At 39.2% G+C, this 21,942-nt stretch overlaps 2 protein-coding genes across 3 annotated transcripts in view; both read left to right on the top strand.

Annotated features, from left to right (window-relative positions):
• The window catches only part of P2RY8 (P2Y receptor family member 8), a 34,076-nt gene extending 28,600 nt beyond the window's left edge, over window positions 1-5,476 (top strand). Inside the window, exon 4 of the mRNA XM_082782614.1 lies at window positions 472-5,476. Coding sequence (XP_082638740.1) covers window positions 540-1,613 — 1,074 coding nt within the window. The 5' untranslated portion in view covers window positions 472-539 and the 3' untranslated portion in view covers window positions 1,614-5,476. The remainder of the gene's footprint in view (window positions 1-471) is intronic.
• Window positions 5,477-14,557: 9,081 nt separating this feature from the next.
• Window positions 14,558-21,942, top strand: part of ASMTL (acetylserotonin O-methyltransferase like) — a 28,023-nt gene continuing 20,638 nt past the window's right edge. For both annotated transcript variants that reach the window (XM_082762884.1, XM_082762883.1), the window contains exons 1-5: window positions 14,558-14,677; window positions 15,773-15,904; window positions 17,602-17,649; window positions 18,267-18,331; window positions 20,483-20,544. In XM_082762884.1, the coding sequence (XP_082619010.1) occupies window positions 14,585-14,677; window positions 15,773-15,904; window positions 17,602-17,649; window positions 18,267-18,331; window positions 20,483-20,544 (400 nt within the window). In that variant the 5' untranslated portion in view covers window positions 14,558-14,584. The remainder of the gene's footprint in view (window positions 14,678-15,772; window positions 15,905-17,601; window positions 17,650-18,266; window positions 18,332-20,482; window positions 20,545-21,942) is intronic.

Raw genomic sequence — 21,942 nt, 5'->3', positions numbered from 1 at the left:
GAAACTTACAGCTTGGTGTTCTCATGCAGACATCAATTTCATTTCAATTTGCGATGTGATATTCTGTGTGTCACAATAACAAAACAATAAGGTATGATAATGTTTAGTCTGCAAAAAATATCAGAAAGCCTCTCAGTAGGGAAAAAGTAGCTGTTCAAAGCTAGAAAGAAATGAGAGAGGTAAAACTACAAATGATTTGGAGGGAGGAGGCATTTGTCAGGAGAACTTTTTAATTGATTCAATTCATTCAGAAAAAAAATGTCAAACTACACAGGCTTTTTTCTTATTAAATTAATATAGAATGATAGAACTATAGAGTGGTTTTGGTTGGAAGGGACCTTAAAGACCATCCAGTTCCAACCCTCTGCCATGGGTAGGGGGACACCTCCCACTAGATCAGGTTGCATAAGAAGAATGTTTGTAATTTGTTTTAACACATTGCTTTTCTCTCTCTTGACTTTTGCTCTCTAGGTTTTGAAGCCAAGAGTTCATGATATGATCCAGCTGGCTTACAGAGATCAACGGCCACCTTATGAATAATGGTTGAAAACGGATCCCACCTGGACAATGAAACACTTGCAATGCTCCAGAACAGAGCTATTTCCGTCACCCTACCAGTGGTGTATACACTGGTGGCTATCATCAGTATCCCTGGCAACTTGTTCTCCCTTTGGGTGCTCTGCTTGCATATCAAACCCAAAACGCCTTCTGTTATCTTCATGATCAACCTGAGCATCACAGATCTCATGCTGGCCTTCTGCTTTCCCTTCCAAATATCTTATCACATCCAGAGCAATCACTGGATCTTTGGCAAGACTCTTTGCAGCCTTGTGACTGTGATGTTCTACTCCAACATGTATTCTTCCATACTGACCATGACCTGCATCAGCATTGAGCGGTACATGGGTGTGGTATATCCCATGAAGCTGGTCAAGTGGAGAAGAAAAAGATATGCCTTCGGTGCCTGTATGATAATGTGGCTTTTCTTGCTACTAGCTTTCTATCCACTGGAAAGCACAGATCTGACTTATGAAGTGAAAGAACTGGGGATTATAACCTGTTTTGACGTTCTCAAGTGGGATATGCTGCCCAACTTTGCAGCCTGGGTGGCCTTTCTCCTCACACTATTTGTCGTGCTCTTCCTGATCCCTTTCATTGTAACAGTTGGATGCTACATTGGCATCATTCGGAAGCTTATTCAGACATCAAACAGATATGGTAACAGGCAGAAGACTAGATCCATATACCTGGCGATTATAGTCCTTTCGGTGTTTGTCACTTGCTTTGCCCCCAATAACTTTATCCTACTTGCGCATATGATCGTCCGCCTGTTTTACAAGAGGAGTTTGTACCCTGCCTACAAGCTCACCTTGTGCCTCAGTTGCCTCAACAACTGCATAGATCCCTTCATTTACTACTTTGCCTCTAAAGAATTTTACCAGAAATTGATGCAAGTGTTTCGCCCTAAAGTACCACTCAGTGACAGCTTGGAAACCAGAAGGGAAAGCTTATTTTCTGGCAGGACCATGTCAGCCAGGTCGATGTCAAGTGGACCTATGGATGGGTTAGAGGGAGTAACGGTCTATTTGCAAAGGCAGGAAAGTGTTTTCTAGCCTTAGACTTCCCCAGCAGAAAGGCACCTGTGAGTTCCATGAGTAGAGGCAGAAAATATTTCTTTTTGAATGTCTACCCTCAAAGTAACATGCTCTAGTGACAGAAGTCAAACCATATGAATATTGTGCATGCTACTTGAGTAAGTGACTATTTTCTGACAACAAGTGGAAGCACAAAAGGAACTGAGTTTATTAAAAAAGCCCCTGAGGCAAAACCAGTGTAGATAATTAAGGGTTGGCCTGGAATTAGTGCAAGGGATAGGTTTAGAACAAGAATTACTTTCAAGTTTTATAATCTCAGTGTTACCCAATGCTTGAAATCATCAGTGAATGTGAAATATTACTGTATATGAGTTATAGCATACATTGAAATGGGAGTTTGGGAAGGGGAGTTATTTTTCTAAGCAACGTGCTGTGGTTTTGTTTTTTTTTTTTTTGGGGGGGGGGGTTGTTGTTTTTTTTCTTTTAATATGTTGCTTTACTGTTCGGTTGCATTTCTATAAATGAGTAAACATAGCTTGCCATTTTACCATCAATGCATAATGCATAGCCACTGTGAATTCACCGCAACACTCACCCGTTTATCTGAATCAAACCACACTAACCTTTGAAAAGGTTAGATTGAGTGATATTATTTATTTCAGTTTTATAAAGCAAAATATATCATGCCATGAAAAAAAATTTAGCATTTCTTTCTAGTTCTAAGCTAGTTTTAGCTAGAACTAACAGTGTTTGAGACCACTTCAGCTGCTGTGTGGGTTATATTTTCATTTCCTGAAGGTATTAATTTCTCAGGATAGTGGGCAGAAATTGGTTTAAGAAAGCAGGTTTCCCACATTGACCTACTACAGTAATAATGCTTCTGGTGTTAGATTGGTATCAGTAAGTCATTTTCACCAAATCACTATAGACTGTATGTGGAAGCACCACCCCCTCAGCAGACAATTTAGCTTTACATAGTGTGAGGATATACGTATCTTCCTTATGGTACTGGTGTGGATTATTAATCAGACCTTCTGCAGGATATATGAGAATTTTACCACAGTGATTCTGTGCCAGCAGAAGCTGTCTGAAAACCTGCCCTGATGGCCAGGTATCAGAAATGTACTTCTTTCAAACAGGCAAACAGAAAGCAGAAGAAAATGAAAGCAAGGCTTGATAGTGGGAGATGTACCAAGTATCCTGGAAAGAGGCTGTAAATATAATCAGGTTGATAGTGCAGTCCTGTGCTTGGGATTTCTCTCGGAAATATCCTTGTTTGCATATACTGTGTGATGTTTTTCTTCTCACATCTCAGCAACTGCCTGGGTACTTGGAAAGACAACTGCTACAGAATACATCTTGGGGACAGAGAAAGACAAAGATTTTCCTACTGTATTTTCAGCTTTTTATCTACCTTTGGCTCTCAGTACAGTAAAGAACCCCCAAACCCACCTGGCAGAGCCAGACAAGCTTCCCCTCATAAGCAAGATGAAGCTATTTGTTTCCTTTTGCTACGTTGCCTCTTCACCTAATGGTGAGCTGGAGGCTTTCTTTTTGTGGATGGTTGGTTCACACACCACATTTCGCCTCCCTTGAGCAGTGGCTGCCAGCTGTACTGATTTCTGAGCTCCTGCAGCTAGGTAAAAGACATCACCCATGGCTCCTGCTACCTATTTGGCTTTTTTTTTTTTTTTTTTTTTTTTTTTCTTCTTTTATGACATGATTTAAACCCATTTTTCCACCACTATTTCACCATGAATTTCATCACTGTAGAGGCTGGATACCCACAAAATCAATTGTGAGATATCTGTACAACCTACCCTCTGCTAAAGTATCATCAGTTATTGGTGCAGGTTAAAAGTGCGTGGGCCTAGTGCTACCTTTCAAAAGCCATCTGAGGTGTTTTGTGTGTTTCACAGCATTAGCTTTAAGTGATCTGCACATTTTCGGCCCATCAGGTCAGCTTTAGCCACAAGTAGCCCATCAAAACTTTCCCATCAAGCCTCATGGAGGCTATGCTGCATTACTGCCTGTGTGCTTTCACCAGGATCTGAACTTCTGGCAGGAAATGTGAGCTGACAGCTTGGGTAGGAAGAGCATGAGTGTGGAGGTGAAGGTGAGATAAGAAATTACCGCTTCCTTGATAGACAAGATCCAGGATAGAGGAGGACGTAAAAGGAAAAAGGATAACTTTATGTGTTTAAAGCAAAAACCAACCAACCAACCAAAACAAACAAACAAAAAAATACTGCTTGCTTGCTTGGGACTTCAGTGTCCAACTCCAGGGCATTCAGTGCCATTTTCTTTGAACATGCCCTACACAGTTGCCTGTTCTACCCCTCCAAAGAAAGAAATAATTTTAATAAAAAGACATACAAAATATACCACAGTACATTACATAAAGCATTACATAAATTTCAGTAGTTTGGATATGTGCCTCTGTTTACTTACACTGTCTGAAAAAAATCACAGGCTGGGATTTTCCTGGGTTGTCCCATATCCGTCAAGTGGAAATTCAGTTAGTTGATTAGTTTAACGGTTAGTTTTTTTTTTTATTAACTGTTTTTTTGTTGTTGTTGTTGTTGTTTTTCTTTTTAGTTTAACAGTTAGTTTTGCAAACCTGTGCATTAATTAAGCAGTGCATTGCTTTGCCTGGCTGTTCAAATCCCCATTCCGTCTACTTTTACAGAATTCCTTCTCACTACCAAAACTGTTTGTAGCATTTTATGGTGTCAGAAACTGTTTTGGAGGTTATACTAAAATCCCCTTCTCTCACCCTCGTTTTTTTTTTTGTTTGTTTGTTTTGTTTTGTTTTGTTTTGTTTTGTTTTTGTTTTTCCTTCTGCAAATATTCTTCTTTTTTACTTCCCCGAGCTTTAATGCAAATTTTCATTCTGTTTTATTTTAAATCTAATCTTCAAGCACTCTGTGCATCCTGAAATGTGCTGAAACATGCCTCAACTGAAACTGACATTAAACAGAGCTGAAAAAGCAAAGATTTTGCACTTTGGACATCAGCAACTATATTTTGAAAAATACTGAATTGCTCCTTTTGCAACAGAGAAAAGATGCTCACAACTGACTGAAAATTTTCTCGCCAGCCTCACACAGCTCTCCATAGCACTTCATTCCTTTTTCAATGGTGCCTAAAAAGGAATAGAAGGGATGTCCTATTCTTTGCACCGTTTTATAAGCTAGTCTCAAATTAGCTCAGATGAGGCAAAATTCCAATTTGTGGATTGTCCCTTGAGAAAGGAATATAACCTTTGATTGCTTCTTACAGATATCTTTTGAGTCTGATGGTGTATACTGTGAAGTTTTGGAGGGGTGTTTTAAGAGAGGAGGCGAATAAATTCTTTTTAGAAGTAGCCCAATTAACTGTTCTTCAACACTTGAAACATGTCCTCATGGGACACCATGAGGTCACAAGACTGCTACCCTCCTTGTTCAGTGGATGTGAGCTTAAATGCATTTATATATATATATATATATGTATATATATATATATATATATATATAAACATACACATAAATGGAGGCTGCCGTTTGAGAGGTTGTCAAAAAGTGATTGTCTATACTGCCTTCAGTTTGGGAAATGTGGGTTCTGTATGACATGCTTACTTGATTGCCTCTGTGGTAGCAATTTTACTGAGAAGAAGACACAAATGTACAGGCTTCTGTTCTGTTTTTGTTGGTGGCGGTGGCGGCGGTGGTTGTTTTTTTATACACATATATTTTATTTGTGTAACAATTTAACCTATGAATTTCCTTTGACTTTTATACAAAAAAATAAAGAAAACATAAAAAGGAAAGGATTTAAGATTTGTTTGCACCTGTCATGTGTGGGCTACTTCCCAACTTAAAACAGGACAGGGAGATCAAGTTATAAAATAAAATTAATCAATTTTCCATTGCTATTTTGTCTCTTTTGTCTTTCCATTGCTATTTTGTCTTTTGTCTTTTTGCCTATTAGAATATATTAAGATATATTCTAATTTCACTGGGGCAGCCCCAACCCCAAGCCCCAAGCCCCAAGCACTTCCCTGGGGACAGGGACAGGCCAAGACAAGGTTGGGACATGGGCCTGCTGGGTGGACCCTGCTGAGCAAGGGCCATGGCCAGGCCTGGCTGTGGTGAGCTGGGGCCCAGCCCTGCTGTGGCCTCACTGGGGCAGGGGCTGGTGGCCCCAGGGTGATGTGGCGCCTGGGCAGGTGGGGGAACCCCCAGGGCTGATGTGGGATCCTGGTCCCAGGGCAGAATGGGTCAGGCCCCTAGAGATGATCAGGGCTAAAGGGACACTCAGGACATGAAACCCTGATAGAAACCTTCCCTAGACTGACTGTGCTTCATTTGGGGTTCAGGATCTGTGTGGGTGTGTCTATGCTGATAAATGAAAGAGGGCCAGAGATTGTCTTGAATTCACCTGGTAATTTTTTGTCTCTTTTTTCAGTTCAAAGTATTTGAAATAACATGAGGTCTACATCACTGCCAACCAGAGTAGGGCTTCTATAAGGTGATGTTTAAGGTATATGCTACATGCCCAAAGGTATGTATGACAGCATGAACACTTGAGGGTGAAATTCAGTGTTGGTATGCATGAAATGATGAACACTGGTAAATTCAGTCACAGCTCTGCACACAAAATGATATGCTTGGTAGTGACCACTATACATCACAGTACGTAATTCGAAGCATTAGCTCAGTGACAGTGCAAAGAAAGCAAGTAAAACATTGCAAGCTGTTAGGAGTTAAAAATTTTTAGATGTAGTTAATATTGTAGATTTTTAAGGGCCCAGAATGAAAATCCTAATATATGATGACTCTCACAAGAATGATCAGGATATAAGCATTGGTTACTGTATTCTAGTAATTAAATCCATCCTGAAAAAAAATGAGGAACTCATTATTAGAATAAATTGTGTACTGTTTTTCCTCAATTATGCTGCAGTTCATAGGATTAAAAGGAGTCAGTGAGAACAAAATTTCAGTCATGCTATTCATCTTGATATATTCTTCTGGACTGCAATCATTCTGGGTAAAATATTTGCATATGTGTTCTCTTGTCAAACCTAGAAAGTATAATTATGGAGAACATAATAAAGTAGAGGATAATGCTCTGCTGAAATTGTTTTTAAAAGCTTTCTTTCTTCATTTGAGAAAAAAAAAACTGTCTAAAGTCTGGACTCCTATTTAACTCTCAGTCTTTCATGATTTGCTTGCAAGTCTTATGACTTTTATTCTTTAATCTTTAACTCTAAACAGCTGGAGATATGTTATCAAATGAAGAGACTCTCAGGCTTCTTAAAGAAGTTCAGTGCTGTCAGCCAGAATACCGTTTGCGATTTTGGCATAAATAAATACCTCAGCCACCTGCTTGACTATCTTGACTCACCATGATGTCCTGCAGAGAGTCTTTTTCTTTTTCAGGAAGCTTTTTCTTCTGTGGAAATTTTCAGGACTGTAACTATGATGGTTTTGTTTCCCCAGTTCCTGCATCAGTGTCCACATAACCTGGCTCTGGTATACCATTATGTGGTATACAATTATGTGGATACAGAAAGTAAAGTGTGTATGTTGTCCTGCTGGGAGTTACCAGGGCTAAGCTTTTCCCAGTATCTTCATAACCTTAACTGCTGTTGCTAGAACATAGGTGAGCTACCAGAAAAAATAGGGAAGTGTTTTGTTGAGTACTTCAAATTGAATTTAACTCCAAGGTTTGACTCCACCGCTGTTTATCTGAAAGTCTTTGTCAAAGGAGAAAGAGCAACAAACTTCAGGGAGGCATAAACAGGTTCAAGCTGGAGATAGGATGGGGCTGAAGAAGTAACCTCTGTGGAAGCTGGGGGAAGAAATACAGTAAGTGACAGTTTGGAAAAAGCTGCAGAAAGTTGGTGTCTGCAGGAAACCATCCACAGTTAGAGAATGTCTGTAAATAGTTTTCTTCAAAAACAGCCGATTTCAGTGTGAAAGCTGGAATCATCAGCAGCACTCCAGATTCTTGCTGTAAGGAAAGGAATGTGATTAACAGGTAAATAAACCACTGCCTAGATACAGAGTAAACATCTCACGGAGAAATGCAGGTCTCTGGAAATGTGGGCTTGCCAGGCACGAAAGGTGAAACTCATCTGATCAAAACTATATATTAAGTGTTACTGTAGGTGTCTTAGTGCTTGGCAGCATTCAAGTCGACTGTCTGCTCTGATTCCTAAGTTTCTGTGATAGCTGCATTGGCTGTTGACTGCATTCAGACATGTAGATGTTAGTAGACTTCCACATTACCATTGAACTCCACCACAAAAGCAATGTTGGTATTCCAGGCCCGTTACTGTCTGCTTCTTGACAGTTTTCTTCTAATTCTGCCAACTTCATGCTTCTAATGGGAGCTTGTTCATCTGATAGAAAGCCATGTAGGCAGGCTCATGTGCTGGGAAATAATACTCCTGGGGACCTTAGCAAATACTTAAATAGAATGCAGGTCTCCATTACCTTGTCAAACCTGGATGGATTCACAAAACACGGGCAAATATGTGAGTTAAGTTACTGGAAACCTCTTCTCACTGTTTACCTCTACAAAGACTCTATACAACCTTCTCAATTCGAAACTCTCTAGGGAGTTGCAATGGCCTTTTCTTCAAAAAGTTTCCGCAGTGCAACACCGATTTTCTCAGCTCCTACTTATTGCCCACAGGCTGACATTTTTCCTTTAACTATTTCACGCTGCTTTCTATAGTATATGCATGCAGAATGCATCTGTTTCTTACCACCTAGTATTAGTGTTCTCTAGTGAATAATGAAAATCATTGTACGCTTTTACCTAAAATGTCAACGTACCTGAGCTTTTGTAACAAGGCAACTGTTTCTACGTACTGCTGCCAAAATCAAGCCTTTAAAGGAGTAAAAAATAAGATACAGTGGAACAGACTTTTCTTTAATTGATAAACCTGATTAGATAAAGAAGAGAAAAGACAAAAATAAACCCTTCAACTTAACAGTATTTAGTCTAGATTTTGTTAAAATACACTTTAATTTTTCATATTTAATACAGGTATTTGACTCCCAGAGTGGAATTACTCCTGTTCTTACAGTCATGCAAATCTGTTGAAGGGGCCTTAAGCCCTGTTGCAAACATATCTTAGCACCTATTAATATCTTTATGATGCACCTTTATAGTTCCAATCTCGTTTATGCATTAACTTTCCAGATGTCACTGGAGCTATTGACATTAACTTCGTGTCAGATTACCCCTATATGCAAACACACACACACAGAGGCATACACAGTTATATTAAGCAGTCCTTGTACTTCAGACTAGGACTTCCGAGTGTTTGTAGTGCTTGTTTTTTATCCTTACCAGTTACAGCTCTCTATAGCTATTTGAAAATTACAGTATGCTAGCAAAACCTTAGAAAAAAAACACGGGACGTACTGCCCTCTTGTGGAGATTTGTGTAGCGAACATATTAAGAGCTCCACAAAACGTGCTTTTACCTTGGAGTCTCGGTGGGGAAATCATTTTCTGGAGGAGGTGGTATTCCAGCTGAGCCTATAAACCTCTTTTCTGCATCTTAGCTTCATTTTAACTACCTCTGAACCGTTATCGTTCCAGTAATCATCATACTGTACAAGAAGAAGAGAAACATCTTATTTGTTTTTCATACTTAGACAAATATATGTGTACATGTGTTTAATACAAACACACAAACAGATGTAGTGTGCACATGCTGTGTATGTAATATATGCATTGTGTAAACACAATTTTTCTGAAAATATTTTATCAATTCGTTTATATGTTGCTGTGGTTTTATTTTGTTTGTTTGTTTTTCAGAATAAACTATCTAGAAAAAGTGTTCTTTACAGTCTGATGTGCTATTTATTTTTCTCTAGAGCTTATAAAAACATCAACAGGAATGAGACTGGGGAAACGCTGAGATTAGATGTGGAATTAGCAGAGCCATTAGATGTGGAGCTACCACCAACAAGCCATGCAACTTTAAGAGATACTCAGGGATTTGAAATAATCCTCTGCCCCACAAGTACACAAACAACTAGGGATGTTGTCAGCAAACACTGAACCCCCTGTCCCAGTGATTATGGGGTTATTAGGCACTACCCTGTCATCTCCTCTGAGATTGTTTGATGGCCTTGGGCTATCAAACTTGGGCTATCTCTCAAGGAGACAGAAAGCAAGCTGAAGATCAGAGAAGTTTCTCAGTGGCAGATGCTGGGCTGTGGCAACAGCTGTGAAAGACAGCACTGGAAGGATGCACAGCTGTGATGCTGCTTCTGTATCATGTAAACTGGGAAGTGTTTGCAATACACCATTTCTTCCCTGAAGGAGCACAGCTGGTGGAAACATGCTGGAAGGAAGCATTCCTTTCTTCAGCCCGGTGTTGCTGACATGGAGCTTGCTGGCAGCTAATCCTCAAGGACAGCAAAAGGACAAAGCCTGTCATACTGTGGTCTTATCCCTGGGATGCTATTTTGTTCCCAGTGGGATTTCTTCAAGGCTCTAGGTTCTTCCCTAATGCAATACCTTCTCTGTGGTAAAGGCCAAATGCAACCAGTTAATCACTGACATCCCTTTTCCAGTTCTTGTAAAGAGTTTCCTTGCACTATTTAAGTATGCTGGTCAAAAATGCTTCACCAAGGCTTGGGTGACAATTTGTTTGTTAAAAGCTATCTTGTGAGTGGCCAGCATGCCCCCGGACTATGATTGATGTAGGTGCTTTTCCTTGTCTCATGAGGTGGGCACGGAGCTGCCTCAGAGATGGTTGCTGTTCCTTTGGCATGAGATACACTACATTCCTTCAACTGGGAAGTTTCTTCATAGGCAAGGCTTAATGCCATTTGATAACTACGTGGCATGAATGTCATGAAATGAACTATATGTAAAAACATTTACAGAGACATTACATAATATAAAGCCTATGTATGTAACAAAATAATGTTTAATCTGACTTTCTGTGGTTTCCTCAAAAGCTCATTATATGCTTATAATACCACATTACTTAAGATAAAAATGGAATTATATGATCATATAGGCACACCAAGATTTTGCTGAACTTCAAAGTTTGATAGAAGAGAACAAAGAAGTATTTAGACATGAGCTGAAGAAAACTGAATTGATATAGGTTCTTAAAAATGCACTATGAGAACACAGAGCTAGCAAAGTGAAAGAAATCTAGACTTCCCACACTGAAAACACTCCCTTAGTCTGGAACAATGACTCTTTAAAATCTTAGGCTTTTCCAATAGAACTTCAGCAGTACTCTACAGGAAGCAAGGACAAAGTAATTTGAAAGTCAGAGTGTTTCACCTACCTTGCAAAAATCTGAACTTATTAAAAATCTAGAATAGCCCTTCAAAATCAAAAATCTAGTTGAACATGTAAACTAATCATAGTAGATACTGTATTATATGAAATGGGAAGCTCACTACAATAGCATGGTTCAGATGAAATAGCTAGCTAAATACAGCTGTATGCAAAAATATTATAATAAAACGTTACGTGGGTAATGTTGAATGATTCGTTTGTTGTTTTTAAACAGAGGAGAATCCATGGAGCTAATTATTAATTGGTGAAATAGAATACATCTTTAAATCCATACAGTAACAGAAACATGAGTTATTGCTTTGTGAACTGTGTAGTTATGTTGGACTACAGCAAGGATTTCAATGCCAAAAAGAGGCTTCTGAAAAATTAAGACTGCACTCTCAGAATTAATGAGGTTGTCCTAGAAATGCCAAGTTGCCTTGTGAATGATGAAATGTTCATTTCTTTCATCGCAATATCCTGAGGATTCTCTATATTCTTTGCAATGGAAATGCATTGTCCTCCAAGCAATTTGATCTTGTGCTGATACAGATCACTCAGCCAAACAATAGATCCAGGTTGAAATACATACACTTATTGCGATATACATAAATGTAGGTATGAGAATTTGATTAGCACAGTGTTCTCCACATGCTTCGAGTTATGGCCATAGTATAAATACGTAGGCAGAAAAGCAGAGAGGTCCAGAACAAAAATATTAAGGAAAGGTCTCTACAGTTCAGAGCTCTAACTGTTACTTTGCTGTTGCTCAAAATACACCTGATATTTGAAAAAGTCAACAGTTTCATAACCAACCTTGGACAAGCTAATCTTTGACTAGCATGGTCAGCCAAGACAGAAACTTTTCTGATAACTGCTGTTGTCATTGATCTTCACCTCGGTTGGCTCACTGCAGCCTCACACTTATTTTTTCCAACTCTTGCAAAGTTGCTGTAGACTAATTAAAAATAATTACTTGTCAAATCTCGCTGACCTGTGATAGCTTACTTGAAAATTTTTAGCTTGATCACAAAGGATACTTTGAACTTTACCACATTTAGACCAGTATAAACCACATACAGGTCAATGAAAGCATGCATTTTTACAGCTTTGTGCTTTTGCCTTTTAAATAAACTAATTCAACTCTTTGTCATGTTTGTCAGAGTAACAGATTTACTAGTTATTGGTCTTTAAATTAATAATTTAAAAAGCCACATTATCATTGTTTTCATATTAAGAAGTTCCCTGTACCAATCTCCATTTTTTTGACATTATCTGAACTGTCAGGGGAAAGACTGTAGAAATTCTCCATCCCCCCATGATCCCCCCCCCCCCCCCCCTTTTCTTTTTTTTATTATTTAGCTTTCAAAAAGTTCTTCGTGCAAATCAGAGGAGCAGTATGTAGGCAGAATTCAGTCAAGGGAGGTAAATCATGCTTGTCTTACATTTGAGTTAATTGGGCTCCACAAGCAGGAGGAATGATATATGTTGGATACATCCTTATAACCTCTATAAATTACTAGAGACAGCAGATTTGTATTTCATTATTATCTATCAAAACAAGCTGGAAGGAACAGAAGGCATTCTTTCTGTCAAGGTTGTTCTTTGTATAAATACATGTACATGCATTGGATGGAAGGCACACCATCATTACTTCACATTTATAGTGGTGAAAGTACTCAAGAAGACTGAATAAAATGAACAGAAATAGAAGAAAATCAGGACTGTTATTGGATTGTTATGGAAAACTTTGCATTATCATCTTAATCTTCTGGAGTGTCTGAATTAAGTTTATCAAACTTGCTTATATCCCACACATAGCAATTCAGCGTATAAAAAGATGACTTCAGATAAGAATTATGTCCCAAATCCTTGCAACATCCATACAAGTGCAATTTCCCTTTCTTTGGTTCATATTGCAGTTATAATGAAGAGGTACATAAATTAAGCTTTAGGCTTATGTTGAACTCAGGCATTAGAGATAGGGATATAATACTTTTCCCAGAGGACTAATTCCAAATCTTTGACCTGTATGTGCCAGGAGACATGCATTTCTGTGACTTGATGAGATTCTTGTCCTTTTATTCAATCATAAATTATAACGGGATCATATGAAGGATACTCAGGATTCTATTTCTGTGGTATCTTCTTTTTTTTTGCAAGGAGAAATGTCACTTTTCATTGGCCTGAGAAAAGAGCAAAGAATTAGATCTGACAAGCTCTATGACAAGCAGAGACTGTTCCTCTCCCTGTTTCACACTTGCCCTTTCTTTTTAGTCACTTCTCCAGCTATCCCAGAATTATTTCAGAGTTACGGATTTGATAAGGATGTTAACATCTACTTAAGTCCCCTTACATATTAAGGACAGCAACCCACATTCACAGTTGTATTTAATCTAAGCATTTTATTTCCTTTTTCATTTTAGCATAACTTCCCTAGGTTCTTAATATATTAGGATTATTTGAGCAAAAATGTCTCTGAAGACAAATTTCAGACCTGATCTCAAGTCACTGCTGCCCATAAATGAGTCTGGTCTCATATAGGGCCACGGGACAGAGGCACTTGGAAGGAGTCAAGGAATGCAAATTGGTATGTGATGGCTATCAAACCTCAAACTGTACTAGCCAGTGAGTAGGGTAAGTATCTTGAAAGCTAGGTGTGTGTCTCTGTGAGTGTGGCACAACTTGGGGAGGTGGCTGCTAGAGGACCCAGGAGCTCCAGGCTGACTGCCAGAGGGTCCATGGGGCCTGAAGATCAACTGAGAGACCCATTTGTGTATGTGCCTGGGTGGGGAAAGATGTGTGAGGGTGCCTGTGTATCTGTACCTGCAACTGGAGTGGAGATGCGGCTTGGAGGCTCAGGTGCCAGCAGCTGGGGAGACTAGGGGATTTGGGGAGCAAGTTAATGCATAGACTGGGTGTCTAAGGTCAGATCCTGCAGGGGCTCACAGTGTATATAGGTAAGTAGGTAGGTATGTGTGTATACATACACGTATTTCCCTCCAACAGTCCTTCATCCTGACCAGCCAGAGGGGAAGACGATGAGGCCATTGGTGTTTGTGTGGGTGCTGAGCGTGGCTGCTGGTGCTGCTCTCCATGGCTGGTCATGTATGTACATATGGATGGAATGAGATGGATGTCAACAGACTCTGTTACTGAATGCAAACTGCTATGACTAGATATATTATTATTTTTAATGCCAGAGTACATAGTTTGCTCTTTTTCTAGCCGGCCAGGTATGACCTACTGTCATACCATCTGCAAGTTTTTGGGAATGTATCTGAGCTTTTATATTAAGCCTTTTTTATTTTCTCCTTCACACGAAAGGCCAAAGAGGGGACATCCTATCCGCTGAGATACCCATCAAATCATCCGGTGACGATAACATCTCATTTTTCTGCAAAACAAACCAAACCAAACCAAAACCGACAACACCTCTTTGCCGAACACTTTCCCTCGACAACTGCTGGCGGGGGGGAGAGGTTGCCAGAAGCGGCCGATGCCTCTCCCTCCCTCCCCACTGCCCCCTGCCTCCACACTGCCCCAGCCCACCTCCTGCCAGCCCTCCCCGCCTGCCCCGGCTCCGCCCCGCCGCCATTATATGGCCGCCCCGCTGGGGAGGGGGGAGGAGGAGGAGGAAGAGGAGGAGAAGAAGGACGTGCGGCGGTGTCTGCGGCCATGGCGCTGAACCCGGTGCTGGGGAAGCTGGTCAGCAAGAGGGTGGTGCTGGCCAGCGCCTCGCCGCGCCGCCAGGAGATCCTCACCAACGTGGTGAGTGCCGAGCCGGCCATAGCTGCACCGCCCTGCCCCGCCGTGCTCTGCCCTGCCCTGCCCTGCCCCTCCCGGCGGGAGGCCCGGCGGTGCCCCAGGGGCTGGGGGGTGTGTGTGTGTGGGGGGGGGGGGGAAGGACACAGTTCACACGTGAATGCTTGAGAAAATAAACTTTATTTTCGTTGTTTTCGATCACGGTTTTCTTTCTTAGGGGTTCTCAGTGTCGGTGGGTTTATGTGCAGATTGGTGTACGTGTGGATTGAGTTACCCTGCTGGTGATGCAGCAGGGCTGGCTCTGACTCATAAATGCCTGCACACCTACCTCTGGCATGTCACAGGAAAGTTTGGGAGGCCTTACTGTGGGCCGAAATAATTTGCAAATGGCCTACCATCTCCCTTGTTTCATGGGGTTAGCGTTAGGTGTGTGCAGCGAGGGGAATAAGGTCAGCGTCACTTTTTATTCTTGCACACAGAGATGAAGAAGCTGGATCCCCTCTGTCAGAGCATTGTGCCCGTGGGGGCACACACCGACCTCACCAGTCTGGCTGCAAGAAGCTTCTGAATGGCGCCTCAGTGCATGCCTAATAGATTGCACAGAGCCCTTCTTGTAGGAGAAGTTAGAACTTAAATGTAAAGAAAGCATATTTTTTGCAAAATATGGAGATGTAGAGAATTACAGAGGTTGAGACATGCACCCAGCTATTAGAAGCATAGTGTCTCTGCTGGGTGCAGGAGGTGTACGTGTGTCATCTGCAGGCAGGAAGCAGGGAGAGTTGTTGTTATTTTGACAAAACCACAGATAACTGGCACTTGGTTTCTACTTATCACATGTATAATAACACATAACTGCAGGTGGTAAAGATCCTGTAAGCATGCAGTACTGTTGCACAAGTGCCATGGATGGATTAATATCATGGTGGAATAGGGGAAAATAACATAAGCATAGTAGTTCAGAAGTTATTTCTGGTGAGGCTTCTTATTCTGGACTACTTACAAATGATATGAAAACACAAAACCCTATAATAGAAGCAATTTATTTATTTTTTTTTTTAACAACATGAGGCTGACTGTATTGTTTTCCTTTCTTTGTTACAGGGCCTGCGGTTTGAGGTAGTTCCATCCTGGTTTAAGGAGACGCTTGAAAAGTCATCTTTTGCAGCCCCTTATGAATATGCTGTAGAAACTGCAAAGCAGAAGGCCCTGGAAGTAGCAAACAGAATGCACGTAGTAAGTTACCAGTTATTTCTGCAGTGAGATTTTTGTCTTTAAATGGTGTGTGTTACAGGGACTTAATTTGCACATACTTCTGAGGTGGTCTGTGAGTGTTTTTTCACCCACTTAAAGGAGATGGATGTTTTCTGTCATTTGTGAGAGATGGCATCCCTGAAATGTACTTTCCTACTCAAAAGAAGGTCCAATGCCTGCAGTTCAGGCTTTCTACAAGCAGACATAGCTTGCATTTTTTGTCAGAAGTGTACAAGTGCTTCAGCTTGGGATACATAATTGGTATCTCCTTTCAGCAGTCAGGTTTGTGACTGCATCTTAGCCTGACAGTTGCTTATTACAGGTATTATTTGACTGAATCCAGTGCTTTGCTGTAGCTTTCATTGCAAAGTAGTTCGACTGAACAGTTGTGACAAGGTAATAGTTCAGAATTTGTGAGTATAAAGATGCTGAAGGTAATCAGAAAAACAAGGCATTCAGCTGTAAAGCATTCTGGAGAAAGAGATTGATGTTCGCTTTAAGAGTGAGAAGCTGATAATTTCAGGTTCTGTAGTCAAGGCAACAATTTTGAATCTTAATTATTGCCAAAACCTGCAATCCAACTTTTATAAGTAGTATATTTGATTTCTGCCCTTGTCTGTAAGCAGTGTGAGCAGATAAGGCTGTTCTTTACCAGAACCTTTTCAGCAGTCTAGCTGACGAGATTTTACAAACTGTACTGTAATGTCTTAATACAAGCCCTGAAAGAGAGAAATATATTTGTTGAACCTATACTGATATCAGAAAGGGAATGTCAGACACTTTAAACCAACAATGTTGTCAGATGTCACCATTCTTCAAAGCAAATATTGCATGATCTTCAATGTAAATCGTTATCCAGGTTTCTGCCTACTCCTTTTTCAGAGAATGGTGTTCAGAGAATACATTAGGACTGTATTTTCAGTACAAACTTATGAACTAACTTACACTGGGCTTTCATTGCAAAATATGCTGGTGATAATGCTAATTCAGTGGATTTCAAAATGCTTCATTACAAAGGATTTTTTTTTTAAATGTTGTGCTTTAAATAGAACTAATTCCAGCTATCAACAGCATATCTGCAGAAGTGCCTCCCTACAAATGTGTTAATATAATGGTGAGAGTTACAGACAAGTTTCCTGTCTACTTGTGTTAAATCATAGCTGTGTACCTCATTAACATGGAAGTGAATCGAAATTCACCTGTAAGACAAGTTAGTTTAAAGCCAAGAAAGGGCTAGAAGGAATCTGTATATACCCCTACTTAGTTCCCCAAAATGGGCTGTATATGTTTCCTTTTAAGAGAGAAGCAAAGTGTAGCTAAAGGAAAAAAAAAAAAAAAAAAAAAGAGAGAGAATGAAAAAATGAAAATGAGAATGAAAAGAATGAAAAAACTGAGAATGCAGTTAGATCTTTCCTGGACGTACATGTATTTGTTCATCAGTAACGTATTTGGCAAAGTTGTAACCTGCTAATAGTCTGCTCAGGCCTCCTTTTTCTTCACTTTCATGGTGATACAAATTATTACTGTTTTGTAAAGAGTGCAAAAGGAGAAAGTGTTTTCAGGTCTGTGTAGTAGTACCTGTAAACTGGTCAACTTAAGCTTTCTCACCTCAGGTTTTTAATGGGCTTTGTTCTTTCTTCCTGTTTTGAGAAATACATTATTTCTTTATGCCTTTGCAGAAACACCTGAGAACACCTGATATTGTTATAGGAGCAGACACTATTGTGGTAAGAGGTCTTATATGCCTTATCATTGTTTTAATTTATGATAAGTGTAGAAAATCTTTAGGTTTAAATTTAGAAAGTGATTTTTGCTGAAAAGTTATGCCTGAAGTATGATGCGTTTTGAGGGTTCTGTAGATGTGTCTATAATTTTTTTTCCTAAATGAAGCAATGTTTGGTATCTTGGGTGCTAGGAATATTAGTACTGTTTTTCCAGAGACACTAGTATTGCTTAACTATTGCCTTTGATCCTCTGTAATGTGGGTTCCTGTGCAATAGAAATTCTGTTCCCTGGTGACTTACTGTCAAGAAGTCCAGATCATGTGAACTGTTTAATGTTGCCCCTCATGCGGCGAGCAACTTTATGCCTATCATCTCCGCTGAGACAGTAAACAGTGAAAGTCAGGGGAAGTTGAATTACCTTTTGGAGAGCTTTTTTTGCTGGAGGGTAGTGGTGCTAGACAGTAAGTTAACTGTTCTACCAAAGTATCTGCGCTTCTTGCTCTGCTCAGTAGACTTATTTTGAAGGCTTGTCTGAAGTCATGGTTTAAATCTTTTCTTTTCTGGCCTCAGTTTCAAGAAAAGTGAGAAGACAGCTCGGTATCTCTGTCTTTCTGTTTTAGTCCGTGGATGAGCAGATCCTGGAGAAACCAGTTGATAAGCAAGATGCATATAGGATGTTGTCAAGGTTTGTACTTTCAAATAAGTTTCAAAATATGTTTATTAAGTTGTTTTTACAGCTTTATCGGTTCTTTGGTGTGTATCAAGAAGTCTGGCTACAAATCTTTCAAACATTTTTAAATACCATGTCAGTTCTGTCTAAGAGTTAGATGTGCTTTTAGATCAGCTTCACCGCAGGGAACTGATAAGAGATATAACCGTTCCGTTTTCACTTGAATTAGTTTTCAGAATCACTTATCACAAGACTCTGTATGCTTCAGTTGGTACAGGAAGGGAAGATACGGAGATATACCATGTAGGGAAAGAGGACAGAAGTGTTTTGAGGCTTGAAGTTCAATGAAAAAGAATTCTGTGTATGAGAGAGTACATAGTGATGTCCAATCATTGATGACTGGACATTTCCTTTGAAAGGAAACAAGGTAGCGCAATTTAAAACAATGTCCTTTAGTTTAAATGTTCTTAGATAAATAATTTGCTAATCACTTTCCAAGAAGAATGTGTATATTGATGATTATTTTTTATATTAAGAGCTAATACTGTCAATAGAAAATTCATTAGAGAATGGTTGAGGTTGGAAGAGACCTCTGAAAGGTCGTCTTACCCAACACCTCTGCTCAAGCAGGGTCACATAGTGAAACTAATTATAAGAATGCGTTGAAAAGTAATATCCATTTATGGTACATCTTGCAGTTTTCATCCAACCCAGATGCTGGCTTTTTGAATTTGTAGTTTAACTGAGGAAAAAATCTCTTCCATCACTGTTTCCAATGGATGGGCTGGCACTTTTTAGGCCTCTGTTTTTGTTTTTTTTTTTTTTTCCTGGAGGATACTTTGTCATTTAAGATGAATGGTATGTTGTAGGATTTTTTTTCTTCCTCCAAGAAACTGAAAGAAATTAATCACCTTTCAGGAAAGACTGAGATGTGACGAATCCACTAGTCAGTCATTCTTCTCTTGTATGGGGGAGAAAACACAAAATATTTTCCACTTGATTCAGGAGTTTACATGGTAACTCCAGAGTCTTCTAGGGAGAATATAAAGGGCTTGGTGTTTTTTTGGAGTTTAGCTCTCTAAGTCTATTTTAGATTATTATTTTTTTTGCACTGATGAGTTAAGCTGATTCTTATTCTTTGTGGCATGTTACTAACTTAGCAGCAGTAGCTTTTCCGCTCTATCCAGTAAGTGACAGCAGCATATGTTATTAGTAGGAGATTCCCAAAGGAATCTGTCTGGCAAGAGATTTCTTAACACTCTGTTTTTGCTAAAAACATGCCAAGTTTGGTTAGTTCAAAAATAGTACTTTTTTTTTTTTTTAAAGAGTGTAGTCTACTATTGCACACAAATGTCTGATTTTTTGAAGGTACAGCAGTTCATTCTCTTAATCATGCATATGAAATGCACTTAAAATTAAACTCCTGTTAATTGTATTCTATATAAACTGGAAAAAATAGGAAAGATAAAAATACATATCCAAGGTGTCAGACTAAAACTTTTCACTCATCGTTTCATTTTAAAATTAATTATGTTAAATCCTGTGGTGTTTATTAAGAGTGAGATGCTCCTGGACACATCAAATTATAGCTTGGTCATGAGAGTATTCCTTAATTAGTCTCTTCAAAAATTTAAGTTTTCCTAGCATTTATTGTACTTCTGTTGTTTTTACATTTAAAAAAAAAAAAAAAAAAAAAACCTTAAAGCCCTCACAATTAATCAGCCACAGTGTGGCACTCTGGAGCCAACTATGAGAGAGATCATACTGGCTCAGGATTTCCACGTCAGCTCAGCTGAGAGTTGGGCTGGGTAAGAGTGAGCGTGAGCTGTCTTCCTGTACACTCTGGTTTTGTTTCTGTAGCTTGCTGTGGGATCCCTGGGTATCTGGATGAAATCCATACAAAAGCTTTTTTAGTCCAAGCTGTGTCACCTTTGGGAACAACATAACTGAATGTCTTCAACTTTTTTGTTTGGCTTGTTTTGTTAATGTCTTTTCACTTATATTGAAATAAATAAAATAAATTTGTTTAGGATACAAGTCAGAGCCATCAAGTGATATATTTATGTGATGGTCTGTTGCACAGGCTGTGGTAACATAATTATGTAGAATATTTTTACATGTGATGGGGTTCATTAAACTGTTTCTTAATGTTGTTTTCTGCGACAGGCTGAGTGGGAAAGAGCACAGTGTTTTCACAGGAGTGGCTATTATACACTGCAGCAGTAAAGGTACATGGGTCATTTTATTAAAACTCAGTATTTTAATGAGCAATTATTTACATAAGGACTTGTACAGGTGAAGAAACAGAGTGGAAGTTCTTCATATACAGTCTGAATTGGCTTCCTGCTCAAGATGAAAATTAACATATTGATATGTAAATAAAAAACTCCTCACAGAAGCCATCCTTATTGCATTCAGTGTTCGCACTGGAGGGAAGAAGACAAAATACAATAGACTATAAAAATACCATCTCTGAAAGCTATGAGACTAACTAAAAGACCAGTGTGAACTTGTGTGAATACTCTATATGAAGTTCAAATACAGTACTACAAACTGTGGGACTGGATAGAATCTGATTCACACTAACTTTGATATACTTCCCTTTCCAGAAAATAAGGGAAACAGAAGTCTATTTTTAGGAGTTGAGTAAAATAGTGGCGTAGTGCCTCAGTCTTTATTGAACTGTAAAGACCAATACATCTATATTATTTACTGGCTAATTTCTTCAGTAAACAAATGTTTTTTGAGCACCCTAATATTAAAATTTGAGGAGTGTTTGGTTAAGCGATTTCCTCTGATAATTGCGTTAAGACTTCATCAGTGAATATTTTGTCAGGGTCAAGATCTCGTCCAAAACTTCATTTGTCTTTCTGTTGACAAATTCTTTGCAACTTTAATTTTTTATTAGAATGGTTGCTCTTAGCTCTTGTAACAGAAATAAGGTCAGTGTTTCCAGTACCCTTATTAATATTTCTACAGTAGGAGTAGCTGCTGGAAAATAAATAAAATGTTGTCAAGTTGTATCTGTAAGTAATGTAGGAAGAATAATAATGCCTTTCATTGATTACTCTAAGAAGAAAATGCAATTGCACACACTTGCAGTAGTGATGCTAATGACAGCTTGTCTCATGTGTAGCTTACAGATTTAAGCCTTGGTATATTCAGATGAATAAAAATACCTTAAGTCAGCATGTTCCTCAAGTGATTCAATGAAAGAGTTTTCTAGAGTACACTTTTAATTTTAATCGTAATGCTGTTGCTAAGTGCCCCATAAACATTAGGTGAAACTTTCATCTTGAGCTGATAGTTTTACGTATTAATATGGAACAACATACATAGGAAGAGAGATTACTAACACTTCTTAAAATTTCTTACGTGTGATTAAGTGTTTTTCAATTTTTACACCATCAGCAGTTGGATAGTATTCTTGTGGTCTGTACTGCAGATCTTCCTCATTCCTCCCCAAAAATGTCCACTGCTACCAGAATACAGACTAATGATTTGTACAGCAGTAGCAGAATATGTGACTTTTGTAGGAAAGAGTGAATTAATAATAACCGTTTTTGTAAGGCTGCTTTCTTTTGAACATATTTTGGAGCAGCCTTGCTCTGCAGTTTTACCAGGCT

This window comes from Aythya marila, assembly GCF_965140915.1.
Source record: "Aythya marila genome assembly, chromosome: 1".
Taxonomy (NCBI): domain Eukaryota; kingdom Metazoa; phylum Chordata; class Aves; order Anseriformes; family Anatidae; genus Aythya; species Aythya marila.
Note: the sequence above shows the minus strand (reverse complement) of the source record. Positions and strands in the feature narration are given on the sequence as shown.